General features: G+C 31.5%; 4 protein-coding genes, 1 non-coding gene and 1 pseudogene across 5 annotated transcripts; 4 read left to right on the top strand and 2 right to left on the bottom strand.

Annotated features, from left to right (window-relative positions):
* Window positions 1–1,038: 1,038 nt before the first annotated feature.
* On the bottom strand, window positions 1,039–1,254 carry LOC125809779 (small nucleolar RNA U3). Its single transcript, XR_007441832.1, has one exon. It is a non-coding gene; the product is annotated as a small nucleolar RNA U3 (small nucleolar RNA).
* Window positions 1,255–3,379: 2,125 nt separating this feature from the next.
* On the top strand, window positions 3,380–3,904 carry LOC125809655 (protein AGENET DOMAIN (AGD)-CONTAINING P1-like). The gene has a single exon (XM_049489245.1). The coding sequence runs from the start codon at window positions 3,380–3,382 to the stop codon at window positions 3,902–3,904; it is 525 nt and encodes a 174-aa protein (XP_049345202.1).
* Window positions 3,905–6,636: 2,732 nt separating this feature from the next.
* On the top strand, window positions 6,637–9,265 carry LOC125809670 (uncharacterized). Its single transcript, XM_049489262.1, has 4 exons — window positions 6,637–6,889; window positions 6,991–7,073; window positions 8,870–8,925; window positions 9,034–9,265. Exons 1-4 carry the CDS (start codon window positions 6,718–6,720, stop codon window positions 9,110–9,112), a joined length of 390 nt encoding a protein of 129 aa, XP_049345219.1. The 5' UTR covers window positions 6,637–6,717; the 3' UTR covers window positions 9,113–9,265.
* Window positions 9,266–9,450: 185 nt separating this feature from the next.
* LOC125809654 (uncharacterized) lies at window positions 9,451–10,566 on the bottom strand. Its single transcript, XM_049489244.1, has one exon. It carries the CDS (start codon window positions 10,564–10,566, stop codon window positions 9,451–9,453), a length of 1,116 nt encoding a protein of 371 aa, XP_049345201.1.
* Window positions 10,567–11,751: 1,185 nt separating this feature from the next.
* LOC125809669 (purple acid phosphatase 3-like) lies at window positions 11,752–13,619 on the top strand. The gene is made up of 7 exons (XM_049489261.1): window positions 11,752–12,052; window positions 12,133–12,289; window positions 12,414–12,521; window positions 12,610–12,737; window positions 12,844–12,972; window positions 13,057–13,124; window positions 13,203–13,619. The coding sequence occupies exons 1-7, from the start codon at window positions 11,858–11,860 to the stop codon at window positions 13,417–13,419; spliced, it is 1,002 nt and encodes a 333-aa protein (XP_049345218.1). The 5' UTR covers window positions 11,752–11,857; the 3' UTR covers window positions 13,420–13,619.
* An 861-nt stretch (window positions 13,620–14,480) lies between these two features.
* Window positions 14,481–15,283, top strand: LOC125809653 (uncharacterized; annotated as a pseudogene).
* The last annotated feature ends 3,503 nt before the right edge of the window (window positions 15,284–18,786 follow it).

The raw sequence follows: 18,786 nt of genomic DNA, 5'->3' as shown, positions 1-18,786 counted from the left end.
ATGTACTAAAACTGAAAGTGTTCCATCACACAATACCTCAGTGAAGTGCTAGTTGAGATTGAGATCAATCAATAAGCGCGAAGTCAAATATTTGTGAACAGTGTTTTCAAAAACGTTTTCAGGGTGATTCTCGGAGCGGGTTGTATAAAAAATGCTCCGGGGCGCAAATTAAAGGCGGACATCTATAGGGCGTAAGTCTTACAATTATATGCCTGCCTGGGGCGTTATTTTTTAATTGGTGTAATGATATTTATATTTTATGCTATCATGTTTTTTCAGGTTATAGTCATTTTTTCTATAATGTATAAATAAACTTTCATATAAAATGACATAGCTATAAATAATTTTTTAGATAATCATATCTAAAATTTATAGGATAGAGTTACCTATCTCAAATAGTAATTATAATACTTTCTTTTCTATATTATTGGTTATAAAATTCCCTTTTAAGTGAAAAAGATATTTGTATGTTTTAAAATAATTTTCATCTTAAAATTGAACATCACACGAACAACTTATGTGCAAGTGGACAATAGTTGTGATCTTTGTTACAACAATGCTAGGCAGATAAGCTTCCAAACAAAAAAAAGAAGGGAAAGTCTGTCCGACAGGCTTGAAAGCGGATGTGCTCCTGGTATGAAGCTCATAAAACTAGAGCTTATGTGTTGAACTGCCGATGTGGGAACATTTATTATGTCCTTTTGGTTCACCTCGAAGAAACAGCTTATGTACATATACTTACTGGCTGTACTGACCTTGACAAACATGGTAGTATCATTCACGATTTCTCTTTTATTTTAGTTTATACTACGTTTCAACAACTCTTTTATGATTCAAATTGACGATATCCATAGGCTGGCTGAATCTTGAATTAGCCAAAATAATCATTCTGTTCTTCGTTTGATACATTAGAAAGTTTGTAAGACAGCTGTGAGCCTTCTTAGACTTGCAAACAGACCCAAAGTTTCCTAAATAGACAGATGAAGAAAACTGGAAACCATTTTTGGCTTCCAATTAGGTCTCGTACAAAAAGAATGGAGTCTGTCAGACAGCCATGAGACAATCTTAGGCCTGAGATCAGGTCTAAGAACGATCATCTACTGCAACCACAGCTCGAGGAGCCATGGTTAGCTGTTAATCACGCTCTGGTCACATGGTCATGCTTCATCAACCGGACTTGGTTTCCTGTCTCCTTAGAAATCAAGGATACAGTGGTACGAGCCTATAGAACAGATCCTGTTCAAGTAAGGTCGTGACCATTGTTAGTGAATAGAAGGTTATAACGCCAGAGCTTATGTGTTGCATATCCGATGTGGGAGTACATATTAGTAATATATTGGCAAGTCACACAATTTCGCTAACTATGCAATCTCCAATTCTAAACTCGTCCAAGTGCAACAAAAACAGCGAAATTTATGTAAGATTTATTATTACTCCTAACTCAACTGAAAAACCAATTAAATAAGTATTATTGAAGAAAAAGTCACTCTACTTTTATCAAATAAACTACACCTTAGAATTATTTTTTCTTTAATTAACTTGAAAAAATGAAACTAAAGTTATAATTATACTGGGGCAGAGGGAGTAATTTGTTTTAAGGTGAAGACCATCAATTTCGTAGAAACCATCCCAATTCCCAGAAGTAAGAACTCCATGACGTTTTCACTTAACTATAACAAATTATGTAGCCAAGTCATTAAAGTTTATAAGAATGAGAAAGATAAGCATATCATCAATCATAAAGGAAGGAAGTATTACAAATCAAACTTGAGGAGATTATATAATTGTCTCTTTAGTTTTTTGGTCATAGTAATTTTTTGGTAAAACTAGTTTAAGTTATGTTGAACGACTTTGTGATAAAACTAGTTTAAGTTACGTTGAACAATTTTTTGGTAAAACTAGTTTAAGTTACGTTGAACGATTTTTTGGTAAAACTAGTTTAAGTTACGTTGAACGACTTTTTGGTAAAACTAGTTTAAGTTACGTTGAACGACTTTTTGGTAAAACTAGTTTAAGTTACGTTGAACGACTTTTTGGTAAAACTAGTTTAAGTTACGTTGAACGACTTTTTGGTAAAACTAGTAATTTGAACGATTATTTGGTAAAACTAGTAAGTTGAACGACCTTTTGATAAAACTAGTTTAAGTTAAACATTTTTTTGGTAAAACTAGTAAGTTGAATGACTTTTTGATAAAACTAGTTTAAGTTACACGACTTTTTTGGTAAAACTAGTATAAGTTGAATGACTTTTTTTGGTAAAACTAGTATAAGTTGAACGATTTTTTGGTGAAACTAGTAAGTTGAAAGATTTTTTGATAAGCCTAGTTTAAGTTACAAGATATTTTGGTGAAACTAGTAAGTTGAAAGATTTTTTGATAAGCGTAGTTTAAGTTGCACGGTATTTTGGTGAAACTAGTAAGTTGAACGACTTTTTGATAGAACTAGTAATAAGTTGAATGATTTTTTGATAAAACTAGTAAGTTGAACAATTTTTTGATAAAACTAGTAAGTTGAATGCTTTTTTGATAAAACTAGTGCAAGTTGAACGATTTTTTGATAAAATTAGTAATAAGTTGAATGATTTTTTGATAAAATTAATAAGTTGAACAATTTTTTGATGAAACTAGTAAGTTGAACGATTCTTTGATAAAACTAGTGCAAGTTGAATGATTTTTTGATAAAACTAGCGTAAGCTGAACGATTTGTTTGATAAAACTAGTGCAAGTTGAACGATTTTTTTGATAAAACTAGTTTAGGTTGACCGATTTTTTGATAAAACTAGTAAGTTGAACTATTTTTTTTATAAAACTAGTTTAAGTTGAACGATTTTTTGATAAAACTAGTAAGTTGAACGATATTTTGCTACAACTCGTAAGTTGAACGTTTAAAACTAATTTAAGTTGAATGACTTTTTTCTAAAACTCGTAAGTTGTACGTTTTTTAATTTGGTAAAACTAATTTAAGTTGAATGACTTTTTGCTAAAACTCGTAAGTTGAACGTTTTTTAATTTGGTAAAACTAATTTAAGTTGAATGACTTTTTGCTAAAACTCGTAAGTTGAACGTTTTTTATTTTGGTAAAACTAATTTAAGTTGAATGACTTTTTGCTAAAACTCGTAAGTTGAACGTTTTTTAATTTGGTAAAACTAATTTAAGTTGAATGACTTTTTGCTAAAACTCGTAAGTTCAACGATATTTTGGTAAAACTACATAGTTATGAAGTAAACTATCATAAATGGAAAGCAAAAGAAAATAGGAAAATAATCTCCATTCTTAATTACCAAAGGTAACATAATTCTCTGCCTATAAATTCACTTGCAAAGCCTCATAGTTCCTCACTTTTCATTCAATTGAACCAATCTTCACTACTACTCTCAAAATGGCCCCAACCAATGTGTCAGTAAACAATTCAGAGCAACGCCACCAATCAAAAATTGAAAAGCTCTCAAAGGAAATAGATTCGATAGCAATGAAGACACAACAAATAACAAAACTATTCCAAAAGGACGATGAAGTTGAAGTGGCAAGTCACGAAATAGGCTTCATAGGTTCTTACTACGAAGCAACTATTGTTTCTATCGAGGCCGCTTATCATTACAAAATCAAGTACAAAACTCTGTTGACTGATGATAAGTCTGCACCTCTAGAAGAGCTTGTCACTATAGGCGAGGTCCGCCCTGTTCCACCTTATCAGCTTGAAACAATGTCAGGAAACACATTCCGTCTATACGATAAGGTTGATGTGTTTTCCAATGATGGATGGTGGTTTGGATTTATTAGTGGGATAATTGGAGAAGAGTACTATGTCTATTTCCCTACAACTGGAGATAACATTGCATACACTTCTCATGCGTTGAGATTTCTTCAAGAATGGTCTAATGACAAGTGGAAAATCCTGAAATGACAAGGAACGATTTTCGACTTATGCTGATCTTGATTTCATGAAATTCTTGATTTACTATACTAAGATAGGAATGTGATTCAAGTTTAGTTGCATATTGTAATATTGCTGATTAAGACTTTGATATGCTAAACATATACTTTTCTAGCCTTAAATTGTGGAATTTTATGTACACAAATTCATGTTATTTTAAGAATATAAGCGTAAAATTACTTGTCACTCCAAAAAATATGTAGGTCGGCGCAAGTGATATGAAACTAAATAAGATAATGTAAGGAAAATGTTTTCATTCATAAGTGAGAAAAATGAAAAAATCATATTCATATTTCTTTATGAAAAATAATTTTGAATAAATATTGCTTGTACTTATATTATACCAGTACGAAAAACCATAATGTACATATCCTTCATACATAAAAATTACAGTCCTAATATTCAATTAGCTTACGAAATATGTATATCATTTATAAATAGTCTATATTTCATATCAAATATATATATAAATATAGTATAGGATAAACTACCTTATTAGACATACATCACTACTATATATACTAATATTATCTTTACTTTCAAACAATTACATATATTACCACTTTTAATATTTTATACCATATATTAATATATTATTTGAAGACAAAGACATATCTAAGGGGGGGTCACCGAGTTCACGTGAACCCATGATTCCCTCCCGAGATCATATATAGTAGTGTTATATTTTTTAAAAATATTGAAATATAGATGTGTGAACCCACACTCGGAGTATCACATAATGTGATTATGATTGGTGCACCTCTCTCCGCGAGGTTAGAAATTTGAATTTTATTTTTATCTTATTTTATTTTTCTTTATAAAATCATATAACACTTCTCTAAGTGGTAATTGGTAGCACTTGTTGCATTTTATTAATTCAACACACACACACACACACATATATATATTAGAATTAATTTTAGACCTATAATTTTAAAATTTTAACAATTTTCAGTAGGAAAAATCTAAACGTTGAACCGATCTAATATATATCATAGATCAACCTTCTTATAATAGTGCACCCATCATCTCAAAATCCTGGATACGCCTCTGTTTGAAGATACAATTAGATTATTAGATAGCCACATATCTTAAAACTAGGATTGATTAATTATCTGCTTAATTAACTCTTTCACTCCAAATCAACACTATCTCTTAATTCTCCCCTCCCATATTTATCACTCAATTATGTCTCCTCCTTTTATGATTCAAGAATTTCATCGTATTTCATTCCAACAATAGCTAATCTACTCTCTTCTTCTCAAGATATCATCACCATGGCCGACAAATTCTCTTGAACTCAAATATTATTTTGTATTGTTCATTTATAACTAGATCAAATCAAAGTAACTGCTGTAGAGAAAACTTTAATTCAGAGTGTGTCTTGATTGTTTGTCTCCGGAAGAAATGGATCTAAGTTTTGATTATGTTATACCACAACGCAAAAGGATCAAAGGGAGTAGTCTAGAGAGTTTTTGTTTGTTGGTGTTCTTCTAAGGCTTTCTTTGGTTACCGTGACATGGATTTGGTAGTACCAATATTACTTTGATATAGCCCTTGAAACATGTGTATCCAATAAGTAGTAATCTTAATTAAGATCTGAGTTGTATTTTTAGTAATGGGGTGTCTGACCATGTATATGTATCCACCATTAAATTTCGGATACATGATTTTTAACAACACGATGATATTAATGATACAACAGATACTCTACAGTCGTGATTTGTTCCTCAATTCATGTGTTTCAACTACATTTCATATTTAGATACACATAATTAAATGTATATGCTTATTATGTATTCGAGATACATGTTTTTGGATATAATGTATGAAATTTAAATACACATAATTAGATGTATATGCTTCTTCTTTTGTATATTCCATATTTAGATACACATAATTAGATGTATATGCTTACTATGTATTCGAGATACATGTTTTTGGATATAACATATGCAATTGATACTTGATACATCAAAATAATACTAGATACATATAAAAGATACATGAAATTAATATTATATATATATAATATACATAAAATCAATACTAGATACCTATAACAAATACATGAAATCAATGCTAGATACTTCTATGATACATATAAATGTACTTGCAGGACACTCATGTATCTAAGTGTTTAGTTTGTTGGATACATCATATATTGATAATAGATACATCGAATTAATGAATTTATTATTTTAAGAGTAATAATTTGAACTTAATCAAATTGCATTACCAAGATATACATGTTTTTATCTTATATTAATAATATTAATGAATTTACTATTTTAAAGAATAATAAAATGAAATTAATTATCTATGTATTTTGAAAATCCTCAATTACTCCTCTAATTAAGGAAATTAGTTCCAAACAATTAATTTAAATAAATAAATTTTGTATCTCAATTTTAAAATTCGGCAGATACATGTATCTAATGGATTCAAACTCATGTATTCTAAGCATAAAATATGGTACATGAAGTAATATTTGAAACTATTGAAAATCTTAATAATTAAGACCTAAACTAGTGAGATTTATGTGATTTGCCCTATAGTATACCTGTATACACAAAAAAAAGAAATTAAAAAAAAATGCAGTCCATGCTAGGACAAAAAAAAAATGAAAAAGGAGAATTTGGTCATTTCGGAGTAGATGAGTTGAGTTGGATGAGAAGAAAAGAACCTTCTTCGACTTTGCCAATTAAGAAAAGAGTGTCTGTTAACCCATCGAAGGAACCGACGAAGAAGAAAAGAAAAAATTACACCAAAAAAGAGCAAAAATGGCGTTGCAATGGATGATATTGACGTACGTAGTAGCAGCAGAGGCAGCAATAGCTATTCTGCTAACATTGCCATCTCCTAAAGCTCTCAAATCTCGTTTTGTTTCTCTAATTTCACTCGCCCTTCAACCCTCTCTTTTCGTCGTCCCTTTCTCTGCTTTTCAGCTCCTCGGTATTCTATCTGCTTCTTATCGATTTTTATTTGCTACTTCGTTATTTTTACAATTATGTGATATTGAGACTTAATTTTTGTTCTTGTTGCTGTTCTCTTAGATATTTATTGGAAAAATGAGCATCGATTGATGTGTACGGGTGAGATTTGCACTGCTTCAGAGAGGGACCGCTACGAGAAATCGGTAAATTTTCTTTTCCCCCTTTTTTGGAACGATTTTGTGTAGTAGTAATTTTTACTGGGTGAGTTTAAATTGTGTGGAAACAAAGCGTTTGGCATGTATGAAAAGGAAAATTGGTCCTACAGTGCCATTTCAACTAAATTCTATGATTGGTAACCAATTTAGTTTCTACAATTTTGATGGACAAGTATAGCTGATATTTGCTTGATAACCCTGTGTTGCTTGTAACTAGATGTGGAGTTTAGTTGAGTTGTTGAGGTGTTTGATTTGCTGAAGACTGCAAGTTTAGGATTGAGATATAACTAAATTGTTATACACCGATGTGCAAAATGGCTAATAAAGCAATGATTATTTGGGTTGCATATGCGTGATATTTGATTGTCATTCGTTCGAATTAGAAAGGATTTTGAATTTTCAAGTAAATTATTTGCAGTTTAAGATGTTCTTCTTTAAGTATATTACTACTTCTTGGCTGCATGAGTTTAGCAATAGTCGTGGAATTGAAATCAGATTGACCAGATATTGTACATATCTTATCCAGGTTGAAAAGGTGAAATCAGATTGATCAGTAATTGTACATATCTTAGATTATTTGTGAAGTTGGTCTTCTGTAAGTCTTACTTTTCCGTTCTAGTAGGTGATGGCACTAAAGGTAATGCAGTTGTATATGTTGTTTACTCTAGAGACATGTTAGATGCTGGCGCTAGAAAAATGGGAATAACGAGAAGTGTTTTGTTGTAGTCTGGTCATGAACTTATCCAGTGATGAACTGGTGACAGTAGGACATATATAAGATATCAAGTCTATTTGGAAAGGGAAGTTTTCCGTAGTTTAGGAAACCACAAATAGGTAAAATAAACAGAAAGTAAGATAAATTCCTAACAAATCAAGGAATGAAGGTAGTGACCATGACTTATTTCATTTAGGGGAAGTGCTTATTTTTTCATCAATCTATATAACCTTATATCAATGCATCAAGCCGAAGGAAACGTTCAACTCAATTTCTTGATCGTTTGGTTGAAATTTTAACCAAGAGTTTGCAACAGTAAGGTACTACCACTTCAGAAATGAAGCAGCTGAAGGAACAATTGTTACTAGTCTAGTTCTACCCTTCTATAGTGACTGCACCATTTTGCAAGTCTTCTGTATTTTGTTCTGACACACCATCTAGCATGTTCGAAGAAAATTCCTGCACAAACATGCTTATTTCTTAAACATTATGAAAGTGGGGAAAACAAAGCATTTCAGTTGCAGGTCCTCTTGTTTTTATTTAAGTACCTCAGTGGTGACATTATGGTGAGACAGATCAATTAATGGCTGCTAATTGGACGACGGATCAGCCCACTTCTCTTGTGTAGGATTGTTATTGTCATTTGTCTGTCAATCCATGGATTAAATTTATGTGATATTTAAGTTTAACATTTTGGAAATAAGAAATAGTCCTAATATTAAGTTTTTATTGGATGTCCCTTGAAGGGACAGTCCCCAGATTAAGTTCAGTCCTGTGATAAGTAGAATCGCCTTGATATGCAAACATCAGTCTAGCATATCAGATATTGTAGATTACAAAATATTTACGGTGGTAAATGCTGAAGACTGAATTCCTGAGCCATATGCAAAGAAACCCTTGCATTTTCCGGATAATTGAGGTACTGTGCTGCGTGGTGCATGGATTTCACTTGTTCCCTGTTCTTTTATTCCCTTTGTTCTTGCACAGAAATAGAAGCACATTGATGTTATGTTATCTGGCTTATGACTTCCTTTTCCCTTCTGTTTGTGTCTCCACTCATGTTGTGCAGATCTACAAGGCTCAAAGAAATGTGATCCTATGTCTGGCGGCATGCCTTCTCTACTGGTACATCAACAGAATCATTGTGGCCCTTATATGTGATTTTACTTTCGAAAATGTGTCTCCTCTTTTATAATTTAATGCATTAACAATGTGTTCTTTATGTGCGTGAAGGTGTGTCTATCGTGTTTGCAAGTACTACAAGGAGATTCAGAGCATTGAAGAAGTAGAAAAGAGATACAAAGACCAGTAGCTGTCTATATGTGCACCAATCATATTATTCAAGGCTACTTGTAGCTGAAGTAACATTTAGACCATGCAATGTAACATAATATGAGTCTTGTGCTTGCTTTACAAGCCATCACTATGAATCTATGACTGCTACATATTCAAGAGTTTGCAAAAGGGAAGAAAGTTTAGACAATATGGAAATTTCTCTAATATTCACTTTCCAAAATCTTTGTTTTCCAATCAGTACATTACAATATCACAGGGTGAAATATAAAAGGCACAAGAAAGAGGCTACCAAAAACACCAAAAAAAATAATTTTAAAAAAGAGATCTACTATCACATTTTTGCTACAGAGAGAATCAAGCAGGATGCCTCTTCTTCTTCTTTGTCTTCAACCTATCACATAGGAAAGTTTTCTCTAATTGATCCACCCTCTGTGCCAGCGAATTCAGCATCCGTGTTTGTATTTCATTTTTTTGGCACAGTTCAGTCATCATTCTCATCATATTCTCATTCTTTTCCACCATTTTCTCCATCAACTCTCTGTTCCTTCTGCTCTCCTCTTCCCCGTAAAGCTTGTGTGACCTTGTTTCATTCTTCTCATCCTCGACTCCTTCAGTCACATCCCCAACTTCACCTCTCTCCACACTTTCCTCCACACATTCATGCATTGGACAATCCGTTTCCTCCTTCACCTCCTGCAATCCTTCGCACTTCTCAACCGAAGGTGCTACATCGTGTTCACCCTCTACGGGTGTTTTCTCATCATTTGATGCCGCTTGAGTTTCTACATCCACACTCTGCTCTAACAGATCACAAAGTTCATTCTGATTTGTCAATTTTCCATCTTCTTCCTGATTTCCTGTTGAATTGGGGATGTCTACGGTCTGATTGGCTGGTTCAGAGAGCTCATCGTAATCATTATATTGATTCTCCTCTTCAGCTGCAATTTGATTTGCAGCGGAAACAATGGAGTCAACTTTCTCTTGCAAATAGATGGCCTTTCTAATTACAGCCTTTCTGCACTCCCTAACACCGGAATCAACTCCACGAATGGAGTCCAACTTGAAAAGCAGAGACATCAGAGTCTCATTCACCCGCAACCTTTCCCTTTCATCTCTACAAATCAACTCCGCCGTTTCTCTACACAAAAGCTTCCGCTCAACATCTTCCACCTCTTTTCGTATCGACATGATTTTCTTCACGCTTTTTCTCACCAAAAAGCCTCTGAATACCTTCTGGATCTTCAACGCTGAAGCGGACCGATCCGCCTCAGGCTTCTGTTTCGCCGAGGCCAAAACGGACCGCTCGGGATCCGAACTGACGAAGTGGACCGGAATCTGGACAACCTTGGAGGCCGGCTTGATTCCGGCAGGTTTCTGGTGAATCGATTGCACGGGCATTCCTCTCATGTTTGAGGAAAAGCGAGGGTGAGCTGGCTGGGACCAATAGCTTCCGTAGAATGGATTCTCCATTGTTAACTTTGATCGCTTTGATGAGATATTGATAGCTAACGAAGTCTGAAGTTTTTGTTGTATATGCAATGAGAGAAGCTGTGAAGCTTTCTGCTATTTAAGCGGTTGAGAGAGAAACTGAACTGAATATTCCAGAAGGTTCAGGAATTTTTGGAAGGGCAAAAAAATATCTTAGCTTTCGCTAGAGTGTTGTAGAATGTTCTATGATATTAATGGAATAAAAAAATGTTTTTAACCAATTAAATATAAAAAACTAAAATTTGTTTTCCTTTCATATCAAATACACTCTTAATAATAAAAAAAAAATTTGAACCCAATCACTTATTTTGCAATTTTTCTGTTGAGATCTATTTTTCAAAGATATTTATATTGGATTGATTTGTAGATTTTATTAGAATTTAATTGGTTATTGAAACCTCAAATATGACCAACGAAAAAAGAAAAACAAAGATTATTGAGGATCACTCAGAGGTATAATGTATTAAAACAATCGATCCAATCAATTAAATAAAACTTACATTGGTTGGACAGACCACTAACTAGAATTTGATTTCTTAAATTATTACATGTGTATTACCAAAATAAATATCAAAGATATTTATGTCATATGCATTTTTTTTTTATTGTCCAGTCACATTTTTCGCTTAGTTGACTGGAGATTATATTTGTGGCTCCAATTTTCTATTAACTTCTTCGCATGTTAATAAGAACAATTATTATTTTTTATATATAAACTTGCATTTATTAATTTTACTCTTTCAAATTTAATCCTAACGTAATGTACCTCTAATTAATTCGGTCAAACATAAAGTTTTCATTTAATTCATATCTAATTAGCTTCAAATTCATAAATCTTATCCATATCATCTTATTAGGATTTGTATTCAAATTTTCAAAGAAATAATTTTTGCTATCAAGTTAAAATAATTTTTTCATTATTATAAATAGAAATATCACTATTTATCTTTTCTTGATCCGATTTATTGTTTCATTTTTATCTCTAAATTCGGTAAAAACATAAGGTTTTCAAGAACTTTTCATTCTATTCCCTTGCTTATACCTATTCTCTAGCTTTCCCACTCATACTCCCACTTTCATTCCCATTTTCCTCCTATAAATATTTCATTCATCAAAGTTATATCCATCAAATTACATCTACTTAGTATATTCAAATACCAAAAAAATCAAAAAAATCAAAAAAATCAAAAAAAAAAAAAGAGGTTGGGACTGAAGTATAACAACTTGTGCTTCTTTCTCAATTTCCTTTGTTGTCAAATCCTAACACAGAACCATGGCAAAATTTTCCAAGAATTCCATGGTTCTGTGCTTTTTGGTAGCCATTGTTTTTGTTATCTCTAGTGCAAGTGCATCTACTAGGCTTAAGAAATTTGATCACCCTACTAAAGGTGATGGTACTCTTAATTTCTTGGTTATTGGTGACTGGGGACGAAGGGGTACTTATAATCAATCTCACGTAGCTCGCCAGGTACCATTTCTATTTTATTTGTCTTTCGTCAATTTTATTAATGAATCGTGTGATTAACTCATTTCAAAATTTATATACAGATGGAAAGAGTCGGAGAGAAGTTAGACATTGATTTTGTATTATCAACGGGTGACAATTTCTATGATAACGGATTGACAGGAATACATGATTCAAATTTTGTAGAATCATTTACTAACATATACACAGCAAAGAGCTTACAAAAACAATGGTACAGCGGTAAGTTTCCCAAAATAAGTACAATTTTATTCTGACTAGAGCTGTAAATATAGGTCTGTCTAGCCCATACTGAAGGTTCTAACATTTGAATTGGTCTGAGATTTTTTTTTTTTTTTTTGCGCAGTATTAGGCAACCACGATTACAGAGGAGATGTAGAAGCACAACTCAGTCCTTACCTTAGGAAAATTGATAGCAGATGGGTTTGTTTAAGGTCTTTCGTAGTTAATGCAGGTACAAAATTGATCTCTTGTTAAATAATTTAATCAACTTTATATGTTCGTCGTTCTGATTTTGATTCTCCATTTTTCATTTTTTGAAGAAATTGCTGAAATATTCATGGTGGATACAACTCCATTTGAGGAGAAATATTTCACAACTCCTAAGGATCATATCTACGATTGGCGTGGTGTGCTCCCTAGACAAACATACATGGCTAACGTATTAAAAGTAAGTTGAATGTAGACTTCATAAATATTAGTCTAAAAATCATTTCTCATACATTTTAATTTCAAGTTCATGATTTTATAAAATTTCAATGATTGTTTTTTATTAGGAACTCAAAAAGGCCTTGAGTGAATCGACAGCAAAATGGAAGATTGTACTAGGTCACCACGCCATTAGAAGTGCAGGACATCACGGTGACACTCAGATACTTGTGGATCGTTTTCTTCCTATTCTTAGGGTAACTTTTTCTCTCTTTCATTCACACCTATGAATTGCTTTTGACTCGAATATAGCGTTATTGATTTGCCTCTTGAAACTACAGAAGTACGATGTTGATTTTTACATGAACGGACATGATCACTGTCTTGAACATATTAGCGATACTGAAAGGTAAGACTAGACTTCAAATCTTGCAAAATGACCTTAATTTTAGCAACATGATCTTAATTTTTGTCTTTGATGTTGCAGCCCATTGCAATTTTTAGTAAGTGGGGCGGGTTCAAAGGCATGGAGAGGAGATACTAAAGGAATAAATAGAGATGATGTACATTTTTTCCATGATGGACAAGGTTTCATGTCTGTTGAGTTGACACCAACAGAGGCAGAGATCAAATATTATGATGTTTTTGGTAGTGTTAGACATAGGTGGAATAGGTCCAAGTTGCTTCTTCACTCTGCTATGTAAAAAAATTCTTTTTTGGTTGTAGATACTAAGTTAGATGTAGAAAAGAAATTGGATTCTTTTTTTTTTCGTCGAGATTGGATTTCACAAAACCTAATTTGGTTTTGTGAAAGGAAGTAATTTCGCACATTTAGGGTTCGTTTGGCTTGATGTATTAGAATGTAGATGGAATAAAATATGACAGTTTTGCTCATGTTTGATTAGTATTTTGAATTCTACATTGCAAATCTGGTATAATTTAATACACAAATGAGTACACACTATTCAGTGTAAAAGATTTTACAATATCAAGTCACCTTTATCTATTATAGCTGGCAACAAGTCTTATTTTTAAGATTACAAATCGAACATTTTAAAGAGGCTTACTTGTTAACTTTTATCCTGACAAAGTATAACAACTCTATTTTATGTTAAAGCTGTCACAGTTTAATGCACTAAACTTAACTTAATATAGAGGCATGAAGATATCTGAGGTTTCATATTAAGACAAACTTAAGTAATATGCATAGCATCCAAGGTAATAAAAATTTTGGAGGACCAGATAAAACTTAGCAATTCTACTTAATAGATGGAAAAAAAAAAAACAAGTTAGCCATTCAAAAAGAGAAAAATCAAAAGGACATTGTTCAAAATAACCTAGAAATGTTATCCAATTACATCCTCAATCTGGTAGTATAGCAAAGGCATGGGTGGATGCACCTTAGGCAAATGAATTTGTCCGGTGACTATCATGAGCGTATATTTAATTTTGTATACCCTTAACACAATTGAGAAGAACACTTGCACACCCTTTGGAAAATTGATCATTTGATTTTAGTTCTTGAATTCGAATATATATAAAATAAAAAAAACAGCAATTAATCAGGCCAATCAATATGTAGCATTCCTTCCCAGTTATCTTCTTGGAAATCAATCCAAAATAAATATATATTGCATGCTTTCTGTAATTCCCAATGCTCTTTTAGATACTACTGCTCTATATATAGCAAACATATGTTTGTTTATTTCTTGCAAGCTGCTCTAAATCATATTTCTCTTCTTATTTCTGTTGTTTCTTCACAAATATGACAGCTTCTAAGGTTACTATGAAGCTATTGATAGACAGCAAAAGCAAAAAAGTTATGTTTGCTGAGGCTGGCAGGAATGTATTGATTTCCTATTTCACATTTTGGCATTGCCAATAGGCAGTGTCATTAGGCTTCTCACTACTAAAGGGATGGTTGGATGCTTGGGGAACTTGTATGATAGCCTTCAAAATCTTGATAATAAATACATTCAACCAAATCAGAAAAAGGACACTCTTTTAAAACCAAAATCAGCAGCTTCAGTACCTCTGTTATTGATCAACAACTCCCTTGTTGAAAAACAGTTTTACAAGTGCCCTAACCATAGTGATTATGTGACTGATGATCCTCTAACACACTGCCCTATTTCGAGATGTGGATATACTATGTACACAAATATGACCTATGTCGAACCCCCTGTAGAAAATGTGGTAGCATCCGATAAGGGATTGGTGAAGGGGGTTGTCACTTACATGGTGTTGGATGACTTGGTTGTGAAGCCTATGTCTACTATTTCAAGTATCACTTTGCTCAACCAATTCAGTATTAAGGATGTTGGTGTACTCAAAGAAAAAGTTGTTACTTTGGGAATGGATGAGGTATACAAATTTTCTGTTCTAACTATGTTGTTACATTTTTGTCTATTTTACTCAACATTATTTGCAAATATCAGAGACAATAAAAAATATAACATCTTATATTATTTTTATTTACTTGGTGTTCAGGCTTTGAAGCTGCTGAAGACTTCACTGCAGTCCAAGAGTGTGCTGACCAGTGTCTTCATGGACAACATAAATGAATAAATTAGTGTCTTTGATATTAATTCCCCTGTTTGTTCTGTATTTTATTTTTTGCTCTACTTTCCTATGTTGTTCTAGATGGTGTCTTTTGCTTCACTCTTTTTGCTTGGTTTGTCTATCTATGATGAAGTGGAATTATCTACTTTTATATTAAGTTCAAAATCTTGTCTTTTGTTAGATAGTTCTTTGATTCTTGGATGCTTTGCTTATTCGATAAGTCTATGTTGCTCGAATTCTTCAAAATGTTTATGGGTACATTTCAAATTCTATAGAAGTAGTGTATTTTTTGAAGAATTACATGTATGCGTTATTAGAAGTGAAGAGTTTGTGCAATGTATGTTTAATTTGTCATAAAAATAAACATCACTTTCCATTTTTGCCCTTTTAGTTATTCTCAAACTATTCTTGAATTATCATCACCTTAAAGATATAAATGAGAGGCAAAAATTTTAAAAAAAATTCTAACAACTCTCTTAAACTTTGAACAATTTACTTATTTGAAAAAAAGCTCAACGATTTACTTATTTGAAATGGAGGGAGTGGAATATAAGAATAAATTAATAAAATAAATAGATGCAAGAATTTTTATAGAAGTACCAAAGAAAATGACATTGGCTTCTCATTAATTTGTGTATGTGGTCTATATTCAGTCCACCATTGAACAATAATAGACTAATAATAAAGGGGATCTTTCCCTTAAGTTAATGACGTTCTATATTGCAATTTGGTAGTATGAAATTTGAAAATACATTCAACAAAGGGATAAATGAATTAAGTATGTGAAAATATATACTCCCTTTATTTCATATTAAATGAATTTTGAAGTCTTTTTCATTGATTAAAATAATTGAATTGTTCAAAGTTGTTTCATATTTTCTAGGATAAATTGCACTATTTGCTAAATTATATTTATGATTTCATAAAGGACAATAGTGGAAAGTATGATTTAAATTATATCATTGAACGCTTTTTTTTACACAAATATATATATTATCTCACAAATTCAATTAATATGAAATAAATAGAGTATTACATAATCTCAAAATAAGTAATAGTAAAATTAGAAGAAAGTTGAGATAGGACCCCGAACGAATCAATAAATGCGTGCAGTGTGATAATTTAAATCCTAAGCTCATTATTAATGTATTAGTCTAAACATTCTTTAGATCAATCAGAAATATCCTTTGTGATAAAATATTTAATTTAAAAGTTATAAAAGATAAAAACTAGGAAATCATATACTTGTATCCATATCAAAAGTAGTACTCTAATAACCAACAGTTACCAAACCTCCATGTCTTTGTTTTTCTCAGGTCAAGATGTGTGTGGGAAATCTGGCCTAGGGTGTTCACGAATTGATTTAAGTCGGTTATTAATTAAAATTTAAAATTATATTAATTTGATCGGTTTTAAAATTATTAAAATCAAATAAAATAGATATTTATCGATTTGTATGATAAAATAAATTTGTGAACACCCCTAACTATAGAATTGTGACTTCTATATGATAAAATAAATTTGTATGACTTTGTACATCTAGAATGTTTTTAACATTACAGTCGGTAACAAATCTTATTTTTAATATTACAAATCGTACATTTTCAAGAGATTAAATTTGTAGCTATCTTTTACACACTGACAAAGTATAACAACTCAATTTTATGTTAAAGTTGTCCAGTTTAGTGAATTAAACTTAACTTAAATACAGAGACATACCAATTAAAGATAAAAGTATTATTAGTGAAAGAGCTGTTTGAATGGCAAAAACAGAACGGAGAGAATAGGTGTCTATTTGAGAATTTATATACCAATTAAAGATAAAAGTACTATTATTAGTGAAAACATAAGTTAAAGATATGGGGATTTTGCAAAGTAACTAAAAGATAATACTTACGTAATTTTAAATTAAAAACAAAAGAAACGAAAGATAGTTGGATACTTGGATTGTTGTAAATGAGTTCTTCTTAATTTGTGTTGTACAATTTATTTATTTTACTTACATTCATTGTTTTTTCTCTTTTATTTTTCTATTGAGTTTATTTTCTTTGTCTTTCGTTTTGATTTGATTTCAAATGTCTTGTATTTAAAATAAGTTAATTTTGAACTGATATCAAAATAAGTGAAGAAAATCAAATAAAACATAAAAATATTAAAACATTAAAATTAAAGGATACTTTTAAATTGTTTTTTTTAAATGCACATAATTTATTAAAAATAATTAAAAGTGAAAAGATAATAATTTAATTAAAAAAGATTAAAGTGAAAAGAAATTAAAATAAATATTTTACAAAGAAAGAAATAAAAAATAAAAAAATAAAAAATAAAAATATATATATATAAGTTTTATTATCAATAATTATGTATACTAACTAATTATAAAGTTACCAATAAAAAAATGACATGTGTCCAATTTGTGCACTCATCACTTGTCTTCAAGAGAGTGTGCACACTCTCTATGACATGTCAGCGTTGGTGGTGTATTTATTCCATTTTAAATTAGTTTAGGGGGTAATAAGACTCTAGTTAAGTTTAAGTGTGTCTCTATGATTTCGGTCATAGTGTAGGGGGTACTTATGCATTTTCCCAATTTTTTTTAACATAAATAGATTTTTATTTTTATTTTAAATGAAAGATATTTACAGATAATAATAATATAGTAATAAAAATAATAATATAGAAATAATAATAATAATAATAATAATAATATAAGTAATAAAAAAAAATGATGTGACACTCTTCTTAGTCCAGCATTGATATTTTTTATGTTTTTGATAATGTCTCTTATATGTTTCTTAAACTAATTGTACAAAAAAATAAAGTTAATCTATCAATCTTTAATAAAATAATTATTTACATTTAATATTGTTGAATTAAAAGGGGGAATATATAGAGATCAAGCAAGATATTTATCTAATTTCTCAGTTTTAGAGTTTTTTCTTGCATTATAATTTTTTTTTAAATGTTTAATCCTAGATATAAAAGAAAATATGTCATTACATTTGTCACTCCCCAAACTCGAGGGGCGCAACTGGCTCCTAATGTCAAAACTCAGGCATGAGCCGACCCTGCTGAACCATTTGCTATTAGCGCATGGTAGCCACACGCAATCAAAAAAACAAACAAGTATATTTCGGCTTAAAACTAAGCCCTCGGTCGGCAAGACCCCTGTCAACTGATCTATAAAAGAAACAGCTACTCCCATGAGATCATATAAATAAATAGTCAACTAGCACAGAAGTCCTGATTGGACCGTCAAGGCCACCATGATATCTATACCAAAACTAAAAGTAGGTATATATCAATACAATATATCAAACAACTCACAAGCTTCAGCAAATCAACAACATAGACCAGTATGGCCATAACATAGCTATACACCCCACACATTAGTCTGAAAGCCTCTAAGAGTAGTAAAGATTAGCAGGATAGGGCCCCAGCCTACCCATAAAGATATATACAATAAAAGGTAACAAACCTCCCAACTCTGGCAACTCCGGAGGAAAGGG

Source organism: Solanum verrucosum, unplaced genomic scaffold, assembly GCF_900185275.1.
Source record: "Solanum verrucosum unplaced genomic scaffold, falcon-dt-bn FXZP01000121.1, whole genome shotgun sequence".
NCBI lineage: Eukaryota > Viridiplantae > Streptophyta > Magnoliopsida > Solanales > Solanaceae > Solanum > Solanum verrucosum.
The sequence above is the reverse complement of the archived record's forward strand: the minus strand, read 5'-3'. Positions and strand labels throughout refer to the sequence as shown.

What these genes read in the sequence shown, in the direction of transcription:
- LOC125809655 (XM_049489245.1), top strand. Translation starts at nt 3,380, where the DNA reads ATGGCCCCAACCAATGTGTCAGTAAACAATTCAGAGCAACGCCACCAA.
- LOC125809670 (XM_049489262.1), top strand. Translation starts at nt 6,718, where the DNA reads ATGGCGTTGCAATGGATGATATTGACGTACGTAGTAGCAGCAGAGGCA. An exon ending in GGGACCGCTACGAGAAATCG is followed by an intron (nt 7,074 to 8,869) that starts GTAAATTTTCTT and finishes CATGTTGTGCAG; the next exon opens with ATCTACAAGGCTCAAAGAAA. An exon ending in GCGGCATGCCTTCTCTACTG is followed by an intron (nt 8,926 to 9,033) that starts GTACATCAACAG and finishes ATGTGCGTGAAG; the next exon opens with GTGTGTCTATCGTGTTTGCA.
- LOC125809654 (XM_049489244.1), bottom strand. Translation starts at nt 10,566, where the DNA reads ATGGAGAATCCATTCTACGGAAGCTATTGGTCCCAGCCAGCTCACCCT.
- LOC125809669 (XM_049489261.1), top strand. Translation starts at nt 11,858, where the DNA reads ATGGCAAAATTTTCCAAGAATTCCATGGTTCTGTGCTTTTTGGTAGCC. An exon ending in AATCTCACGTAGCTCGCCAG is followed by an intron (nt 12,053 to 12,132) that starts GTACCATTTCTA and finishes ATTTATATACAG; the next exon opens with ATGGAAAGAGTCGGAGAGAA. An exon ending in CATATTAGCGATACTGAAAG is followed by an intron (nt 13,125 to 13,202) that starts GTAAGACTAGAC and finishes TTGATGTTGCAG; the next exon opens with CCCATTGCAATTTTTAGTAA.